The following is a 17,402-nucleotide window of genomic DNA, read 5'->3' as shown; positions in this document are numbered from 1 at the left end:
AGAGAAGGACAAAATATTAGAAAATTAACACTCTGAAGGCTATGCTATTAACCTACTTTGGTATGCAGCGATTATTGGCGCACTTGAAGTCCGTTTCCGTTGAGCATTTCGGGCAATTCTCTGGCAACTCATCGCTATTGTCGCGACAGTCGTCTTTGCCATCACAGAAGAGCCACTTCGGTATGCAGCGGTAGTTCGATTGACCGGGGCAGCGTTGCCAGCCAGTGGTGCAGTTGCGTTGGCGGCACATGTAGGCTGGCTCGTCGGAATCATCGCCGCAATCATTGTCGAAGTCGCACATCCACAGTTTCGGTATGCAGCGGCCATTCTTGCAGCTGAATTCCGTTTCCGGATCGCAGGCGCGCTTATCTGAGGAGTGAAAAAAATTAAATATATAGTCAAAATTAAACTTGGCTAGTACTTACGACACACAGCCGGATCTTCATCACTGCCATCCTTACAGTCGGCATCGCCATCACAACGCCAACTATCGAGTATACAGCGTCCGCTGGATTTGCATTTGAAGTCGGATTCGGGGCAGGGAAGATCGCAATTTTGTTCATCGCTGCCATCGCCGCAATCATCGGTGCCATCACAAATGGTCGCGGAAGGTGTGCAGTTTGTGTTCTTGCACTGGAATGTGCCAGCGCGGCAGTGACGCGTCGGGCAAGTTGAAGGCTCATCGGAACCATCCTTGCAATCCTTTTCACCATCACACTTCCAGAACCAGGGTATGCATTTTTCGTCGTTGCCACCACAACGGTGCTGGCCGGCGGTGCAGTTGGCTATGCAGGTCTTACTATCGCGCGCCAGATAGAATTGGTTGGGACAAGCGCACTTGTAGCTCGGCGCGCCTTCCTCGATGTAGCCTTCTATATTGAAATAGGTAGATTCGGGCGGTGGCGCGATCAGGCATAAATGTGAGCACCCGCCATTATCTTTGCCACAGGGGTTCGTGTAGGGTAGTTGTCTAAGCGGATGGTTGATATGTATGTCGTATGGACGGTGGGTAGTATTGCGGAGTACAGTATAATTTTGACCAGTGAATTTGTTGGCGCGCATTATGCCCTTCAAATTCCAATCGGTCCAGTAGAGATAGTCGTCGAAGAGTGATAGCGCAAAAATGTGTGGCACCTTAACGCCAGAGAGTACTATATGGCGGTGACGACCTTCCAAATCGGTATAGGCTATATAATCCAAATGGGCATCCGCCCAATAAATGCGATCCGTAAAGTAGTCAATGGTAAGAGCATTTGGCCAGGCAATATCATCGTCCCAGGTCAGAATGCGCGTAAAGTTCGAGCCATCCATGCCCATTTTGGCGATGTAGGCTTGCAGATGCCACGACGTGAAATACAAGTAACCAATGCCTGGATGAACGACCAGCGCACGTGGATCGATGACGCCACTGCGAAGTGTCTTGCGTTTTGTGCCATCCAGCTCCGAAACATCCAAATTCTTCGAGTGTCTATCGAGCCAATAGAGTTTGCGGCCCACCCAATCGACTGCGATGCCTTCCAAGCCATGTGAGTCGTGGCGTATGATGGCTTCACGTTCGGGTTTCTCATCGTCGTTGGCGTATTTGGCGCGGAAGATAGTTTTGGCGGTGACATCACAGAAGTACATATACTGCTCTTGAATGTCAAAGTCCAGCGCCACTACATTCATTAGATCTTGGTGCATTAGATTGTATTGGCTGCCATCCAGTGACATGTTGCGCACGTAGTATTTGTTCGTGAACACCAGCCAAGGTTTGATGTTGTCCTTTCGCTTGCAAGTGTGTTCGTCCGTTTGGCGTTCATAATAGCGTTCGTCGCACTTGCAATAGTAGCCGCCTGGTGTATTGGAACAATGTTGCGAGCAGGCGCCTGGGAGCTCAAGACACTCGTCGATATCAGCGCAGGCCTTGCCGTCGGGCATGAGTCTGTAAAAAGCGGTGAAATTAATTATAAGTTTAGTTACTTGACGCTTAATTTAGGGGTATACTCACTTGTAGCCTTGATTGCAGTCGCAGTAGTAGCTCGTCAACGTATCTACGCACTTATGTCCGCACTGATGTATCTCAACCTTTGCACATTCGTCTACATTACAATGCGCTGGCTCGTCTGACTCATCGGCACAGTCGGGGACTTTGTTGCACACCAAATGATAGTCAATACATTGGCCATTCGTGCAGGTAAATTGACCATTCGGACATGTTGTGTTATCCTTCTTACAGCCCACTTCATCGGAGTGATCACCACAATCATCCTCGCCATCGCAACGGTATTGATTGCGTATGCACTTGAAGTTCTGACAGGTGAACTCCTGATCCGAGCAACTTTTGTATTTAGAGCTGCAGAACTTACCCTCATCAGAGCCGTCACCGCAATCGTTGTCATGATCGCAAGTCCAGCCCTACGGAAAGGAAAGTGGAACGCGTTTACAAATGCCTAATCAAGTGAAATACTAAACGGCCGTTTACCTTATTGATGCACCGGCCATTGTCGCAAGTGAACATGTCTTCGCCGCAGGGTTGTTGAGTGGCGCAGTTATGCAATGTTGTGTTTTCGTCAGCGCCATCCACACAGTCCGGATCCCCGTCACATATCCATTTCTTCGGTATGCATTGTGCACGACCCCAAGCCTTATTTTCCAAGCAAGTGAATTCCGTCTCCTCATCACATTTGCGGTCGTCTAGAAATTGGATAAAAGCAAATTAAAATACGTAAACTTCCGTTATATATCACAAAAAACTTTTAAAACTTACTGCACTGATGCCTGCTATCCTCATCACTGTTGTCCAGACAATCATTATCACCGTCGCAAATATAAATTCTAGGTATACAGTTGCCATTATCGCATGTGAATAGATCACCGAAGCAGGTGCGTCCTTCTGACTTGCAGTACTCTGGCGGTTCATCAGCACCATCGCCGCAATCATCGTCACCATCGCAATACCAAGTCGCCGGTATACAGCGGTGGTTCGGGCAACGGAAACTGTTCGTTGGGCATGTGCGTTGTCCGCAATGTAGTGGGTCCTCATCAGAGTTATCGCCGCAGTCGTTGTCACCATCGCACAGCCAGTAGGGTTCCACGCAGATGTTGGTCTTTTCACATTTGAGATGGTTCGGTGGACATGTCGTGTTCTGCGGACAGCGCTCGTGCGTTTCATCCGAAGTTGTATTATCTTTGCAGTCATTGACGCCATTGCATACTTGTGCCATGGGTATGCAACGTCCATTGCCACATGTGAATTCGCCATCCACGCACGGTGGATAAGTGCAATCGATCTCATCAGAGCCGTCTTTGCAGTCATTTTCATGATCACATTTCCATGACTTGAATATGCAACGTCCATTGTTGCAACGGAACTCTGTGGGCGAGCATGAATGGAAAGCGCAGTAGTTTGGATCTTCGTCTGAGTTATCGCCGCAGTCGTCGTCGCCATCGCATGACCACATACGTGAAATACACTTGCCGTTCTGGCAATAGAATTTGCTTGCCTCGCATGTATTGTTGCGTGGCGCGCACATGCGTCCCTCATTGACCACCTTCGAGTTGTCATCGCACTTGCATTCCGCCTTGCCGTTCGGCGCCGGATGACAGCTTTGCGCGCACCCACCGTTCTTGATCAGACATGGATTTACAGTACATTTTTGCCGGTCAGCGCTGTAGACGCGTATGTCACGTGGTGAGTCCTCCAAACGCTTTACCATCTCCACGACATTGGCGCCAGTGTGCTTTTCGGCGCGATATACGCCACGTAGCTGCAAATCGGTCCAGTAGATGTAGTTGCGGAAAACTGTTATAGCGAAGGGATATATTGTGGCATCTACCAGCAGCTCACGATTCTTGCCATCCAAGTCAGAACGTTCGATCTTTTCACGCACGGCATCTGTCCAATATAGTTTGCGCTCATCATAATCGACCGCTAGGCCGCTGGGTTGTGAGAGTTCTTTGTCAACAATAGCACGCTTCAATGAACCTGCCATTGTGGTGCGGAAAATCTTACCGGATGTGCCGAAACGACCCCAGTCGGTGAAATAAAGTGTGCCGTTGCAGGGATCGAGCACAATGGCACGAGGTCTTTCCACACGGGCAATCATTACCAAATCAGTGCCGTCTAAGTTCATAGCATAAATAGAGTTATTCGAGCTATCGGTCCAGTAAATCTTCTTCTGCGTCCAGTCATAAGCGATACCCTCAGGATTAATGCCTCTACTCAACACCACATTGACATCGTTGCTATTCGGGTTGTCAGCCTTAGTGTAGGCAATTTTTGCCCATGGACGGATTTGTGTGAACAGCATGTGATTGTCCGCAAAGTCAAAGTCAAGGCCGACAACGTTGGTCAGATTATTCATTGGTGTGAATGGTACTTGCGTGGAATGTGGGTCCAAGTTGACCGCGCGTATTTCAGTGCGCGTAGCGAATACAAGGTACTCATTGACTACCTCGCACTTGCGCTCATCCGCAGCCAGCTTTCCGGTAGCGCAGTCGCAGAGATAATTGAGACGTGCAGGATTTGTTTGTTCAGGTGGGAAACTGAAGCAGAGCTGATCGCAGCCGCCATTGCCTAGGCGCGCACAAGGATTACCGTCATCCTGCGGCTGATTATTGATATTGTAGATGGCAATGTCGCGTAGTTTTTGTAGATTGGTGCGCACGCGTACGGGCGTCGATTCGTTGCCCGACAACTTGGAGGCCTTAAAAACGGTCATCAAATTTCGATCTACCCAGTAGACGTCGCTTAGAAATATGGCTATACCCATTGGATTGGGTAAATTGCGGCGGATGATCTTGCGATTACCACCAGAATACGAAATCTTTTGAATGGTGTCCAGTTTTGAGTCGACCCAGTAGACATCGTGTGTCAGCATGTCTACTGTTAAATCGCGTGGATTAGAGATGCCAGATGTTACCATCGGTATCCAATTTGAACCGTCCAAGTATGCCTTGCCTATGCGCGGGTGCTGTCCATAATCGATCCAGTACAGCAGACGTTTGATCGGATTAACAGCCAGTTCGCGTGGTGCATCCGTTGTGGTCTTAACCAATACCTTGCGGTTGCTGCCATCTAACCAACAGACTTCTACATAGTTTTCGTGTGGGTAGATATTCGTGAAGTACATATTGCCTGCGACCCAATCGATAGTGAGGCCACGTATGCCATTGCTGCCGATACCGTCCTTAACGATGTGCTGCAGTTCCGTGCCATTCGGGCGTCGGCGGAAAATGCCGTTCCAGGTGCCACGGTTATATTCAGCCCAATAAATCCACTGTTCGCGGAACAGCACATCAACGTGCAAAATATGATGGCCGGGACCACTAATTGGCACCATTGCTTCAGAGCTGTCAGTTAAGCTGTAGCCGCGCGTCACGTCCAACTGTGAAACAACAGCGAATGTCTTATAGGCCACACAGTTGATATCGTTCTCCTTGCGGTAGCCGACACCACAGGCGCAGGTGCGTGAGGAAACATCATCGGGTATGCAGAGATGCTCGCAACCGCCGTTGTTCATTTGACATGGATGCTGCATCATAGGGCGCTTCTTGAAGATTATCATACTCTTAAGATCGGGTTCATTGTCGATTATAACCTTTGGATTATCGCCGCGTGGCAAATCGATGCGTACAATCTTCTCATAGACTGGATCAAGGTAGTATAATCTGGAATCTAGGATGCCCAAGCTTCTGGGTCGCGAAATGGCGTTCTCTTCCGAGAGCAGCATACGGTGATCCTCGCCATGGTAGTCCATAACACAAATGCTTGCCGGATATTGCGTGCTATAGTACACCAATTTCTTCTCGATGTCCAATGCAATACTCACGGGATGATCGATTTCCGATTTCAGTACCATCGGCTTGTTGCCATTCATATTCACGCGTCCAATCTTCACAGGCACACCAAAACCACCTTCATCGATCCAAAATAGTTTGCCGTCGTTGGGATCCAGTACGATTTGCTTTGGCTTCGAAACTGACGTTTGATTACCATCGTTTGCGAGTATGATGGTACGATACTTGATTTTACCATCCACACGAACCGCTTCAATATTGCTGGCAATGCGGTTGCCCATGTAGAGATTACGGCCCAACCAGTCAAAGGCGATGGTGTACGGAGATCCAACAACGCCCGTGTCAGCGCCGAGGAAAAGCGTTTTGTTACCTCCGCCGTATGGCGTTGAGTATATCGTACAGTTCTCATCATCATCCTCACGTCCTTGTACCCAGTAAAGGGTTTCACCTTTGCGATCAAAGTCCAAACCAGTGCTACTCTCAATACCAATAACTGGCGCAAGCGAACCAGCGCGTGCGTCCCCACCGTTCAATGGTATATCGACAATCTGCGTGCCCTTCACCACAACCAAGAAGGGGTTCTCCTCTTCCACACAACGACCTTCGCTCATAAGACGGTAACCCGGTCTACATTTGCATGAATAGTTCTCTTTGGCACTGGGACTCAGCAAACAAAGATGATGACAGTTTGATTTCTCGCACGGATTTGGGTACGATGGTTGCAATGAGGGATGGTGTACGTGTATGGAGAGCGGCTGACTGATCAGATGCGAAACCACTGTCTGATTCTTTCCACGGAATTTGTTAGCCGACAGCACACGGTTCAGCTGACGATCTGTCCAGTAAAGTGTGTCCTCGAAGAGTGAAAGCGAATGCGGGTGCAGTAGGTAGTGACTGTTGGATAAAACTTGTTGGCGTCCAGTGCCGTTGTAATAGCAGAAATCAATGAAGTCCAGTTTGGAGTCAGCGAAGTAGACACGCTTTGTAGCAATGTCCAATGTGAGACCGTTGGGCCAGTAAATTTTCGTGTTGATGATCGTTTCGCGCATTGTACCATCCATGCCGATGCGTTCGATGCGTGGATTCTCACCCCAATCGGTCCAGAAGATGAAGCGAGCGTCGGGGCTAGGGTCGAGGCACATGCCACGTGGTTGTGTGATATTCTCACGCACCAGCACAAGGCGATTTGAGCCATTCTCAGCGGATACTTCAATCGTATTCAATTTGCTGTCCAACCAATAGAGGTTCTTTGCAACCCAATCGTAGGCCAGACCTTCAACCAAATCCAAACCGGTATTTATTATTTCTTGTGGTTCCTGACCACGATCCAAACGTGAAATCTTCTTCAGTTTCATGTCGCTCCAGAAAATCGTACCTGTGTGCATATTTGAAGCTGTCGCCACCACATTTTCTACAATTATTGGGACGCGTTCCAAGCCTTGTTCTTTTAAATCAGCAACGAGTATGGAATGGCGGTTGGAAATAATTAGGAAAGCTGCAGAGTGATTAACTGCCTTGCAGAAGTGCTTGTTCGGTTCTAGTAGATAGCCATCCGTGCATGAGCAGAAGTAGGAACCCTTTGTGTTGGTACATTGCTGCGAACAGAGTCCAGGTGGATCGCATTCGTTCATGTCGATGCACGTGTAGCCATCTTCGCCAATGTCCGATCCTGGTGGGCAAACGCAGGTGGCGCCCAAGGGGGTCTTTTGACAGCCGTTCGAACAAAGTCCACCCTGGTGTGTACACTCTGCTAAATCGCAGCCTTCGCCCTCATCGGCGCCATTCGGACAATCCGGCGTACCATCACATACCGAAGTCATATTCACACAGCGTTCACTAACACCCGGACACTTCCATTGACCGTAAGGGCACTTAAATGCTGGTGGCACGCACGCATGCAGCGAACTTTCATCAGAACCATCACCGCAATCATCTTTGCCATCGCAAATGTATGCCTTGAAAACACAGTTGGAGTTGTTACATTTAAAGAAGTTCTGCGCGCAGGTGATCTGGCCACAATCCTCTTCGTCAGACTGATCGGAACAGTCGTTGGAGCCATCGCAATGCCAAGCAATGGGTATGCAGAAACCAGAAGACTTACAGCGGAAGTGCTTTTCCAAATTGCATTGATTCGGTCCCATGGATGGACAGTCCAGTTCGTCACTGCCATCATTACAGTCTGGTATACCATCACATTTATAGGACTCCTCGACACATTGCCGCAGATCGGCGCACTTGAATTGGTTCGCCAAACATGTAATCGGCGGACAGTCTTTCTCATCCTGTTTGTCGAAGCAATCGTCATCGCCATCGCAAACCCAGCTCTGTGGTATGCAGTGGCCAGTGCGCGGGCAGGTAAACTGGAAGTAGGCGCATGTCTTCTCTGCACAGAAATCGCCCTCATCAGAGCCATCGCCGCAATCGTTTTCGCTGTCACACTTCCACATATTCGGTATGCAGCGGCCATTGTCGCAGGCAAATTGAGCAGTGCCGCAAGTGACATTGCCGCACTCGAATTCGTCTGAGTTGTCACCGCAGTCATTCTCCTGATCGCAGCGGAAGTTGAGTGGTATACAACGGCCGGACTTGCATTGAAATTCGTTGGAGCCGCAAGTTGGTTCTGTTACAAAGATAAAGTGTAAAAAAATTACCATTGAAGCTACTTTATATTTTTTTTTTTGGGATTTTCAAGTATGTATATCTGATACTTACTTGTGCAATTCTGCTCCTCATCACTGTTGTCCAGGCAGTCGTCATCGCCATCGCATACCCACGATTTTGGTATGCACCGCTGGTTATTGCAGGTGAAGTCCCACGAGTTCGGACATGGCTGCACTGGTGGCTCAGCATTGGGATCAGCCATACATGAACGTTGGTCCTCAGCTAGCCGCTCGCCATAGGGGCAAGAGCAGCGTGTTTGCAGTGTTGGCTCTACTGAATCATTTCTAGGTATAGCGAAACAAATCTTCTCACAACCGCCATTGTTTAAATGACAGGGGTGAATGTCGGCGATGGTTTGCACCTCGTGACTGTATACTTTTACGCCATAAAGCCGGTTCGTTTGCGGTTCACGTACCATCATTTCCTCTTGTTCGCCGGTGAGCTTGTGCAGACGTATAATGGCATCCAACCGCCAGTCAGTGATATACATCCATTCGTTGTGTATCACAATAGAAAATGGATGACGTACCAAACGCGAGTTGACCGTTTTGATGTCAGTACCATCGAGATTAGAGTGCTGCACGTGATCTAATAGCGCATCACACCAGTAAACGCGATCTTCCTTGAAATCGATTGACAGACCATTGGGCCAGCCGAGTGTTACGTTCTTGAAGACAAGCAAGTTTGTGCCATCTGTGTTCGCGCGCGTTATGTTCGCAGGACGGTCCCACTCTGAGAAGAAGATATAGCCGCGATTGGGATGCACAACAATGGCGCGCGGACGCTTAAGATCCTTCAAGAGTGTACGCCGATAAGTGACATTTCGCGTGGATAGCACATTCAACGTGCCTTTACGTGAATCAATGTAGTACAAATTCTTCGCCGCCCAGTCAACAGCCAGCCCTTCGACACCTTCGTTCTGTGAGGCAAGCACAATCTCGCGTCCCGTGCCATTGCGGTGCACGCGATAGATCACATCCTGCAGCACATCCGAGTAGTAGATAAACTCATCGCGCGAATCAAAATCAAGACCAACAAAGCGCGCACGTCTCGAGACCACAGGCAGTATGGCATCGCTGAAGCCCTCAATAACTGGTTCAAGTACTTTTCCTTTTATAAAGCGTTGCTGTGAGTACATAAGAAACTCACGCACAATTTTACAGTTCTTCAAATCTGTCTGCAGCTGATAGCCTGTATGACAGGCACAACGGTAACCCAAGCCAGTGGGCGCACCCTTGACGGCCGTCACGATGCACATGTGGTTGCATCCACCATTATTGTTGCCGCATGGATTTGAAACGCGCGGTTGACTCAGCGCATGTACAGCGACAATGCCTTTCGGTTCGCGTATATCCTTCGCCTTGTAGGTTACTTGTATCGAAGTAGGACCGGCGTACTTGTCCACCGACATGATACCTTGCTTTGTGGCGTCTGTCCAGAAGATACGATTTTCAAACAGAGCCAGTCGTGACGGGCTTGGCACTTGTTGGCCACGCAACACCATTATGCGGTGATTACCCTCATAGTTGACAGTCTCAATATAGTCCAGCAACGAGTCGCACCAGTAAACGCGTTTCGCGATGATATCTACCGTGACGCCAGATGCTTTATACGCCGCTTCGGAGACAATTGAACGCGCATGCGTACCATCCATATGCGCGCGCAGCACCTGACCACCGTCGGCGACAAACATCAGACCCGATGTGGGATCTAGCGCCAAATCAGCGGGACTGGTGAGGTTTGAGCCCAACACTACCGCATGCCAATGGCCGCTCAATTCGAAAACGTCAATTTTCTGTCCAATCAAGTCTGCCACATAGATCTTGTCGCCCACCCAATCGACGGCCAGCGCGACGGGTGCCCAAGTACCGGGCAGCGTAAGATCCAAGGGCGAGATAGCACCGTTAAATACATCCAATGGTATAGATTGCACCTTGCGAGTCTTAATATCGGACCAATACAGTGTGTTACGTTGATAGTGGTAAGCCACACCTGAAGCAGCAGTGGCATTAGCCAGCACACGTGGATCGCTGCCATGTGCAGACATGCGCACAACAGCGCGATCATGCGCAAATATTAGCTGCAGGTTGTTGGCATCAGGCGCAATACATTTCGAATTGTTGATTAGACTGTAGCCCTGCGCGCACTGGCAAGTATACGAACCATCGGTGTTGGTGCACAGCTGATCGCAGTGACCCCATTCGGCGCACTCATCCAGATCCATGCAGGTGCGGTTGTCAGCAGCAATGGCCTGCCCACTCGGGCAATAGCAAGCGCCACCAGTAAGCGATGGGCCACAGCGATATTCACAGCTGAGCGCAGGACAAGAGCCGGTAGCTGTGAGAGAAGAAAAAAATTAAAACTAAGAAACAACGACAAAATGTGTGAAGTAGGCGTGCTAAGAGCAATTTGGGCACACTTACAACAGGCGGTCTCCTCGTCGCTGCCATCCTCACAATCACGTTTACCGTCGCAAAGTTGAGATTTCAGTATGCACTTGGGTGTGCCATTCGGGCCGCCGCGCGGACAAAGGAACTTGTTATCAGGACATGCGATTGCCGTGCAATTGGCCTCATCACTTTCATCCGCACAATCGTGATATCCATCACAATAGAAGTTGGATGGAATGCACAAGGCATTCGTGCAACGAAATTGGCCATGATGGCAGGGTGGAAAATCTGTAAGAGAATTGCAAATCGAGGATGAATGCAAAAGAATGATGATAATGCTTGAATGCGAAAGAGTTGAACGAGTTGAATTTTTTGATTGAATGCATCTCAGAAGGAGTAGATGAATTGAAAGGGAAAGATGTGCATGGAAAATAGTAAGAAAAGTGGTTGCGGGGAAGGATGGTACAGACAGTGTTGGATTGCTTGTAGCTGGGGAGTGGTGTGTGAGAGAGGAGACAGTGTGTGAAAGTTTTTTGGGGTAGATGCATCGAACTCTGTTGTAGATAAGCAAAGTAAACCAAAAATTGATGATATGTAGTTGCTAAAACGCAACGTGTAGGCGACGAGCTGTTCGAGGCTTAAACATATGGAACGCTTCAAACGTAACGGATATGTAGGATCAACTTTTTACAGCACAAAGCATCGATTTTAAACGTTAGTCAATCCGCACTCATGCGATGCAAAATGAATGGATGCCATCGGCAGTTGCACATTTTGAGTGAGTGATGTCCATTCGGCGCCAACAAGAACCTAAGCATGTTTGGCATCGTTTTCTTGAAGTGACTGTTGGCAGTTGGCAGACTGAGATAAAATTCAATGAGCGGCCACCTCTTTTGTTTCTCCCTACTCACTTATCTACTAGCCCGTTGAGTAAACGCTTGAAACGCTCCATATGCTTCACATATGTACATATGTATACACTCGTTCATGCCCCACTTTAGGGCACACTGCATGATTTGAAGTGTAAACTGTGCTGGGAATGTCAACAATGGTGGTGATGTTGATGTTGATTTCACGATTGAATACTTACTGCAGCCCTGTTCATCAGATTTGTCACCGCAATCGTCTTTGTGATTACACTTGAGCGAAGCGTCGATACACTTCTGCCCATTGGCACAACGAAACTGATCCAAACGACATGAGATGCCGGTGCAGCCCTCCTCGTCGCGTCCATTGCGACAGTCCAGATAACCATCGCAACGTTTCTCCTTCGGCACGCACGGACCGGACAAGCGACTGCCGTCCGAGGGTGCCAAACCACCAGGCGCATTGCAGAATACATCGCTCGACTGACATTTTCTATAAGCTGTTCAGTGGAGGCAGCCCCAAGAACAATCGAGTGTGGGAGTGGATGGCGATGGCGATGGCGATGGCGATGTTTCGTGATGGTAACGATGAATGTCGTCGATGTTGGTTGCATGGCAATGGCGTCGGCGTAGGAAAATTTGTGTTGACAGCCAGCAGAGACCGATGCACACGCAAGCAGACAGCGGAAGTGCAAAGCATTTCGCAGAGAAATTGGAAACGGAGATATATTGACGGCAATTGAAATTGTGTGTGATGATGCGGGTGTGGTGTGCGTGTATTCGACCAGCATCAATAGGGTAATGTAGTTGTCAATACCGTTGGTAGCAACCACGCAAACACACATACAACATAGGTTGGGCGATGGACGGTGATGGCCATAAAGAACAGGCAGATTGCGTAGGCAACAAAACGGAAAATTGCAGCATCATCAAAGGCGGCAAAGCAATGAGGCGGTGACGATGGCGACAAAGTTGATTCATTTCATCAGTTCCAGTTGTTAGACATCGGTACATAGAAGCAGCCACAAAAGTAAGGCACCATGGCAGCATACAAAGGCAAAACGTTGGTCCAAGCCAGCGATGATTGGAAAGCAATGAAAAGAGAAAAAAAAACGGAGAAAAAGGAAATAAGAATTAGCAAATCGAATTGAATTTTTTCAAGTGGTAAATTTCTTTAAATTTTAGTCTTTTTGTTTCTATAAAATACTTCGTACCACTCTTGAAAGAATATTAAAATAATTGCATTTAGAGATTTTAAAATATAGAAGAATAAAGCTACATAAGGAGACCATCTGATCCATATACCGGTCTAACTGAAACGCTTTTTTCCAGGCCGTGAACAAAAAAAAAACACAAAGTTGCAAAATAATTTTTTTCGTGCTATATGTCGGGATTACATGCGAACCGTGGCAACCAGAATTTTTTAAAAAAGAAATCTGAAAATTAGAACCTTAAAGCTTCAAAATTCTTTATTTTTTTTTAAGTCTCAATACGACCCTTTTTCACCTAAATACTCCCTGTCAAAAATCATCGAAAAATTTGGATTTTTTTTGCCACCTTAATTTTTTTGAGTAGTGTATTATCTCGCTGCATACACTCAGAAACCAAAAAATAGTATCCTTATTTTAGAGTTACTATTTTTCCCTTAATATTAAGAAAAACTTAGTCAATTTGAGAAGTTTTTCTTTAATTCAGGTTCATTTTAAAAATAGGGCGTTATTAATTTGAGTACGTAAATTTACTCAAATTTAAGTAATAATTTCCTCAATATAAGTAACAATTTCCTTAAATAATTTTGAATTGTGCTGTTAAGACAAAGTTAATTGCTCTCCTAGCAAATGTCGGCTGTGGCGCCGCCGTGGTGAAGACTACTGCTTCTGGTTGTGAGATCGCAGGTTCGAGTCCGGTTGGATGTGGTTAGAGTAAGGTAAGTCAATTATTTCAATTTAAATATAAATTAAAAATTGTAAAATTAATTTCACATATGGAAAACCCTTAAAACTCAAATATCATAAAAAATAATTTGGATATATATATATTTTTAAATACAATTTAAGAAATTACAATTAAAAAAAAAATCCTTCTCTGGGACTCGAACCTTGCATCTTTCGACTAGCACTCCAGAGCTTTGCTCTGTCGGCCATTGCCACTGTTTGAGCGCCGCGAACCAAATTGACATACATACTTATAACTTTCACGGGGGATGAAACGACAAGTACATTTTTCCCTAAAACTAAGGAATTGTGTTTTTCTTAAACTGAGTCAAATCGTTTACTCACATTAAGGCAGCCATGTCATTGGAACAATTCCAAGGTAATATTTGCTTAGAATAATACACTTTTTTCATAGCATCAAGGAATGTTTTTTCTGAGTGAAGAAGGTAAAGCCAAGCAACCGTTTTTATCCTTTACTATCGAAACCAAATACATATTCGTGGACCACCAATTACAACTCGTGAACACCCATATTTTTTCACGCCAACGTAGACCCCCCTCGAGTCTCCTGTGTACCTCTGGGAGCCGGACCACTTTGGGAATCACCGATCTAGACCTTTGTTTTTTGATTTGAAACAAAACACTTAAAACTGAATTGGGGGGGGGGGGGGGGGGGGAGATTCTGCAACCAGTTTGCAACAATTATCGAATCTCTATCCCACCTTTTGACACAAAAACATTCATATTCCCGGATGCCTAAAGTTTTATTATTACCTGAAAGAACAATATAAGACATTTACTTTTTAAAAATAATTTCATTCAAATGTTGGCCGCGACTACGCTGTAGTTGGGCCATTCAGAAGTTCAAATTTTCAATTACTCTTTCCCGCAATGCGCCAATTACGCGAGTAATGTTGGCTTCTAAGTTTTGAATCATAGGTGGCTTATCGACGAAGACGTTTGACTTCACATAACCTCAAACAAAAAAATCAGAGGTGTGATATCACGGCCTTCAGTTTAAGGCAACACAAATCCCGGTATCACTTCAGTTCTTCTCCTTCCTCATTGTAAGTGCTTTCAGGTTTTCCATGCAAGTAATTTTTATTTATAAGTTTCACCTGTATTGACACTTGTACTATTTATGTATGTATTGTGCAAGTGGCCCGAAGGATATGAAAATGAATGAAGTATACATACATTATGTCAACACCATGAATGGCATGCTTTTGGTAGAATATAAAGTGAATGTCATCAACAAAGGCAAATCTTTAAATCAACGCATAGTTAAAATAAATAAAAATGAGAAAGCCGATATTTATATTGGAAATAGAGGGAGAAAGAGTAGAAAAACAGCAACAATTTACTTTTATGTTTGTGGCACTGACATGGACATCATAAAGCGCTGAAGGGAACGAATGACTAATGAGTTCTACAATTGACAGCCAAAAAAAAGTAACATGATTTTTTCACACAGTATTTTTGGTTTTACCATAATAGCGATTTTAAATAATTTTCAAATAAATGTGTTTTCTATTTGAAATCTAATTTGTTGGAATGAATGTCTATTTAAAGTAAACAAGCCCGCCATGCATCTCTTTTGTAAATTCGTCACCGTAGATATAGATTTCTTGTAAACTATTTTTTTTATTATTTGCGACTTATCGTATTTTTTGTGACTTAGCAAATTTGCGTATCACTTAAAACAAATGGTTAGAAATAAAATTGTTAGCTCGATCGTTTAGAAAACGATACTCTTTTAACTTTTAACTCTTAGCCAGCGATATGTAGTCGGAATTTTAAAGCCGCCACCCAATAAGATTATTCTAAACTGAAAAAAATTCACCCGAATTTTTTATTTTGAAATGAAAAAATATTTAGGAAGTGCTCAAAGTTTGCAATTTGTTTTATTTGGGGAAAAAACAACTTTTCGTAGAAATGGTATACAATACTTCAAAGTTAATATTTTTTGATCCGAAAACAGTGGTTCAGTCTTCAATATTAATATCCAATTGTTTATTTAACCATTTTTTAATACTAAAGATTTTTTATTGGTCACCCCATTGCACTTTCTGGAGGTTTTGGCGGACCTATAAAATATAGTTACCAAGAAAAAAAGGTTTAAAGAAACGAAAAGGTATTATTATTGGGAATCTCCTAAAGATAAATATGGGTTTCTGATTAAAAAATATTGATTTTCAAGAATTATACACAATTTCTACAAAAAAGTGTTTTTTTTTCTCCATATAAAATACAGGGAAAACTTTGAGCGCTTTGAGCACTCCCTAATTTTTTTTTGATTTCAAAATAAAAAAATAAGGGCATATTTTTTCGGTATAGAACACTCTTGGTGGGTGGCGGCATTTAATTTCAAATTAATTTTTTCACATGCATTTTTGGACCTCCGTAACGTGCATACATACATACACATACGTATATGCATGTATGCGTACAAATATATTTGATTTCTTTGTTGCTGTTTCGTTGACATAATGGTTGTGATTTTTTCAGCTGTCGTGAGAAGTGGTGATGCCGATGTCTTCCAAAGTTATTGCTAGTGGTTGACAAGTTAAATGCTTGAAGCCTCTACAAAATCGGAAAAATCAAAAAAAAATCTCTTGATGATTTCTACGTAAAAAGACCGGATCTTTCGATTGAGATGACTAAAAAAAATTAAAAATGACCATAATTGAGAAAAATTACAAATACATTTTCATTTCGATTTTACCATAAAAATGAGAAATTTTTTCGAAAACGCATAGCACCATCGGATAGCCCGTAAAAAAATCTAGAGAAATCATGTTTTTCGAATTTTGATTCCCATTTTTTGTCTGATTCGCAGATAGTCGAAAAGTAGCTTGTTTTGCACCACTCAGCGTGTTTGAGACATTTGCTTTGAACCATATTACAAAAGTGTTGGGGTCTGTGAAATCTTTTGGTTTAGTGTGGAACACCTGCCCTGCTTTAGGAATGAACACCACTCGCGATTCCCTCGATATAAAGCTTGAACGTCCCTATAGAGCAGAAGAAATTTCCAGTCACTGGATGATTTTCAATTTTATGTGTCTGCTTCGGCCTAATGTCCGTTGCTCCCGGGAAATGTGTACTTAGAAGCATATCCAGATATTCCTCCCGGTTTCAGTCCAGGAGCCATCAGGTCTTTGCTAGAATTCTGCTGCTCTCTGAGAGACACTTGAAAGTCTATCTTTCTGAGCCTGACTCCGTCTGAGTTATATTTCACCCCGTTGCAGAAGTCTTTCTATGTGTTCTATTAGATCATCTTAGAAGCTCCTTTTACTACCATAGGGTTTGCTTGTAGGTCTCCCAATGTCCCTCACTACCACACGCAGTGGCCTGCACCTCTTGCGTGATTTTCTGATCACTTTATTCCAGCAAGGCGACTATTTCTTACCCCATTTGTTTAGTTTTTTTTTTCAGGCAAGCTAGGTTGTAGCTTTTTTTAGGCCCCCACGGCTGGTGGCTCGCTGTCTGGTGGCAAGAGCTTGTCGAGCTCTTCCTGATACTTATAGCATTGCTCAGATTTCTACTTGGAATCAGGGGCGTTATTCCGACTACTTCGAATTGGATATAGCGGTCTTTAGAAAAGAAGTGCTTCTCCAGCACTCACCGACCAATGGTAACGTCTCGAACCACCCGTTGCTAAATTTTATTATCTGAAGACAAGAATTATGTTTGAAATCAATTTGCACACATAACTAATACATGTAGTGTTATTATACTGTGACCAATAAGTGGAAAACCCACTACGAAAC

At 45.1% G+C, this 17,402-nt stretch overlaps 1 protein-coding gene across 1 annotated transcript in view; it reads right to left on the bottom strand.

Moving 5' to 3' along the window:
* LOC118733231 (low-density lipoprotein receptor-related protein 2) overlaps positions 1-17,402 on the bottom strand; it is a gene marked incomplete at its 5' end in the record, with an annotated part of 525,444 nt that overhangs the window by 4,027 nt on the left and 504,015 nt on the right. The window contains 8 exon segments of the mRNA XM_036462554.1: positions 57-369; positions 426-1,924; positions 1,991-2,397; positions 2,465-2,676; positions 2,750-8,401; positions 8,494-10,779; positions 10,866-11,120; positions 11,923-12,198. Of these exon segments, the coding sequence (XP_036318447.1) occupies positions 57-369; positions 426-1,924; positions 1,991-2,397; positions 2,465-2,676; positions 2,750-8,401; positions 8,494-10,779; positions 10,866-11,120; positions 11,923-12,198 (10,900 nt within the window).

The sequence above is a fragment of the Rhagoletis pomonella genome, unplaced genomic scaffold (assembly GCF_013731165.1).
Source record: "Rhagoletis pomonella isolate Grant_MI unplaced genomic scaffold, Rhpom_1.0 Rhpom_scaffold_00002, whole genome shotgun sequence".
Taxonomy (NCBI): domain Eukaryota; kingdom Metazoa; phylum Arthropoda; class Insecta; order Diptera; family Tephritidae; genus Rhagoletis; species Rhagoletis pomonella.
The sequence above is the reverse complement of the archived record's forward strand: the minus strand, read 5'-3'. Positions and strand labels throughout refer to the sequence as shown.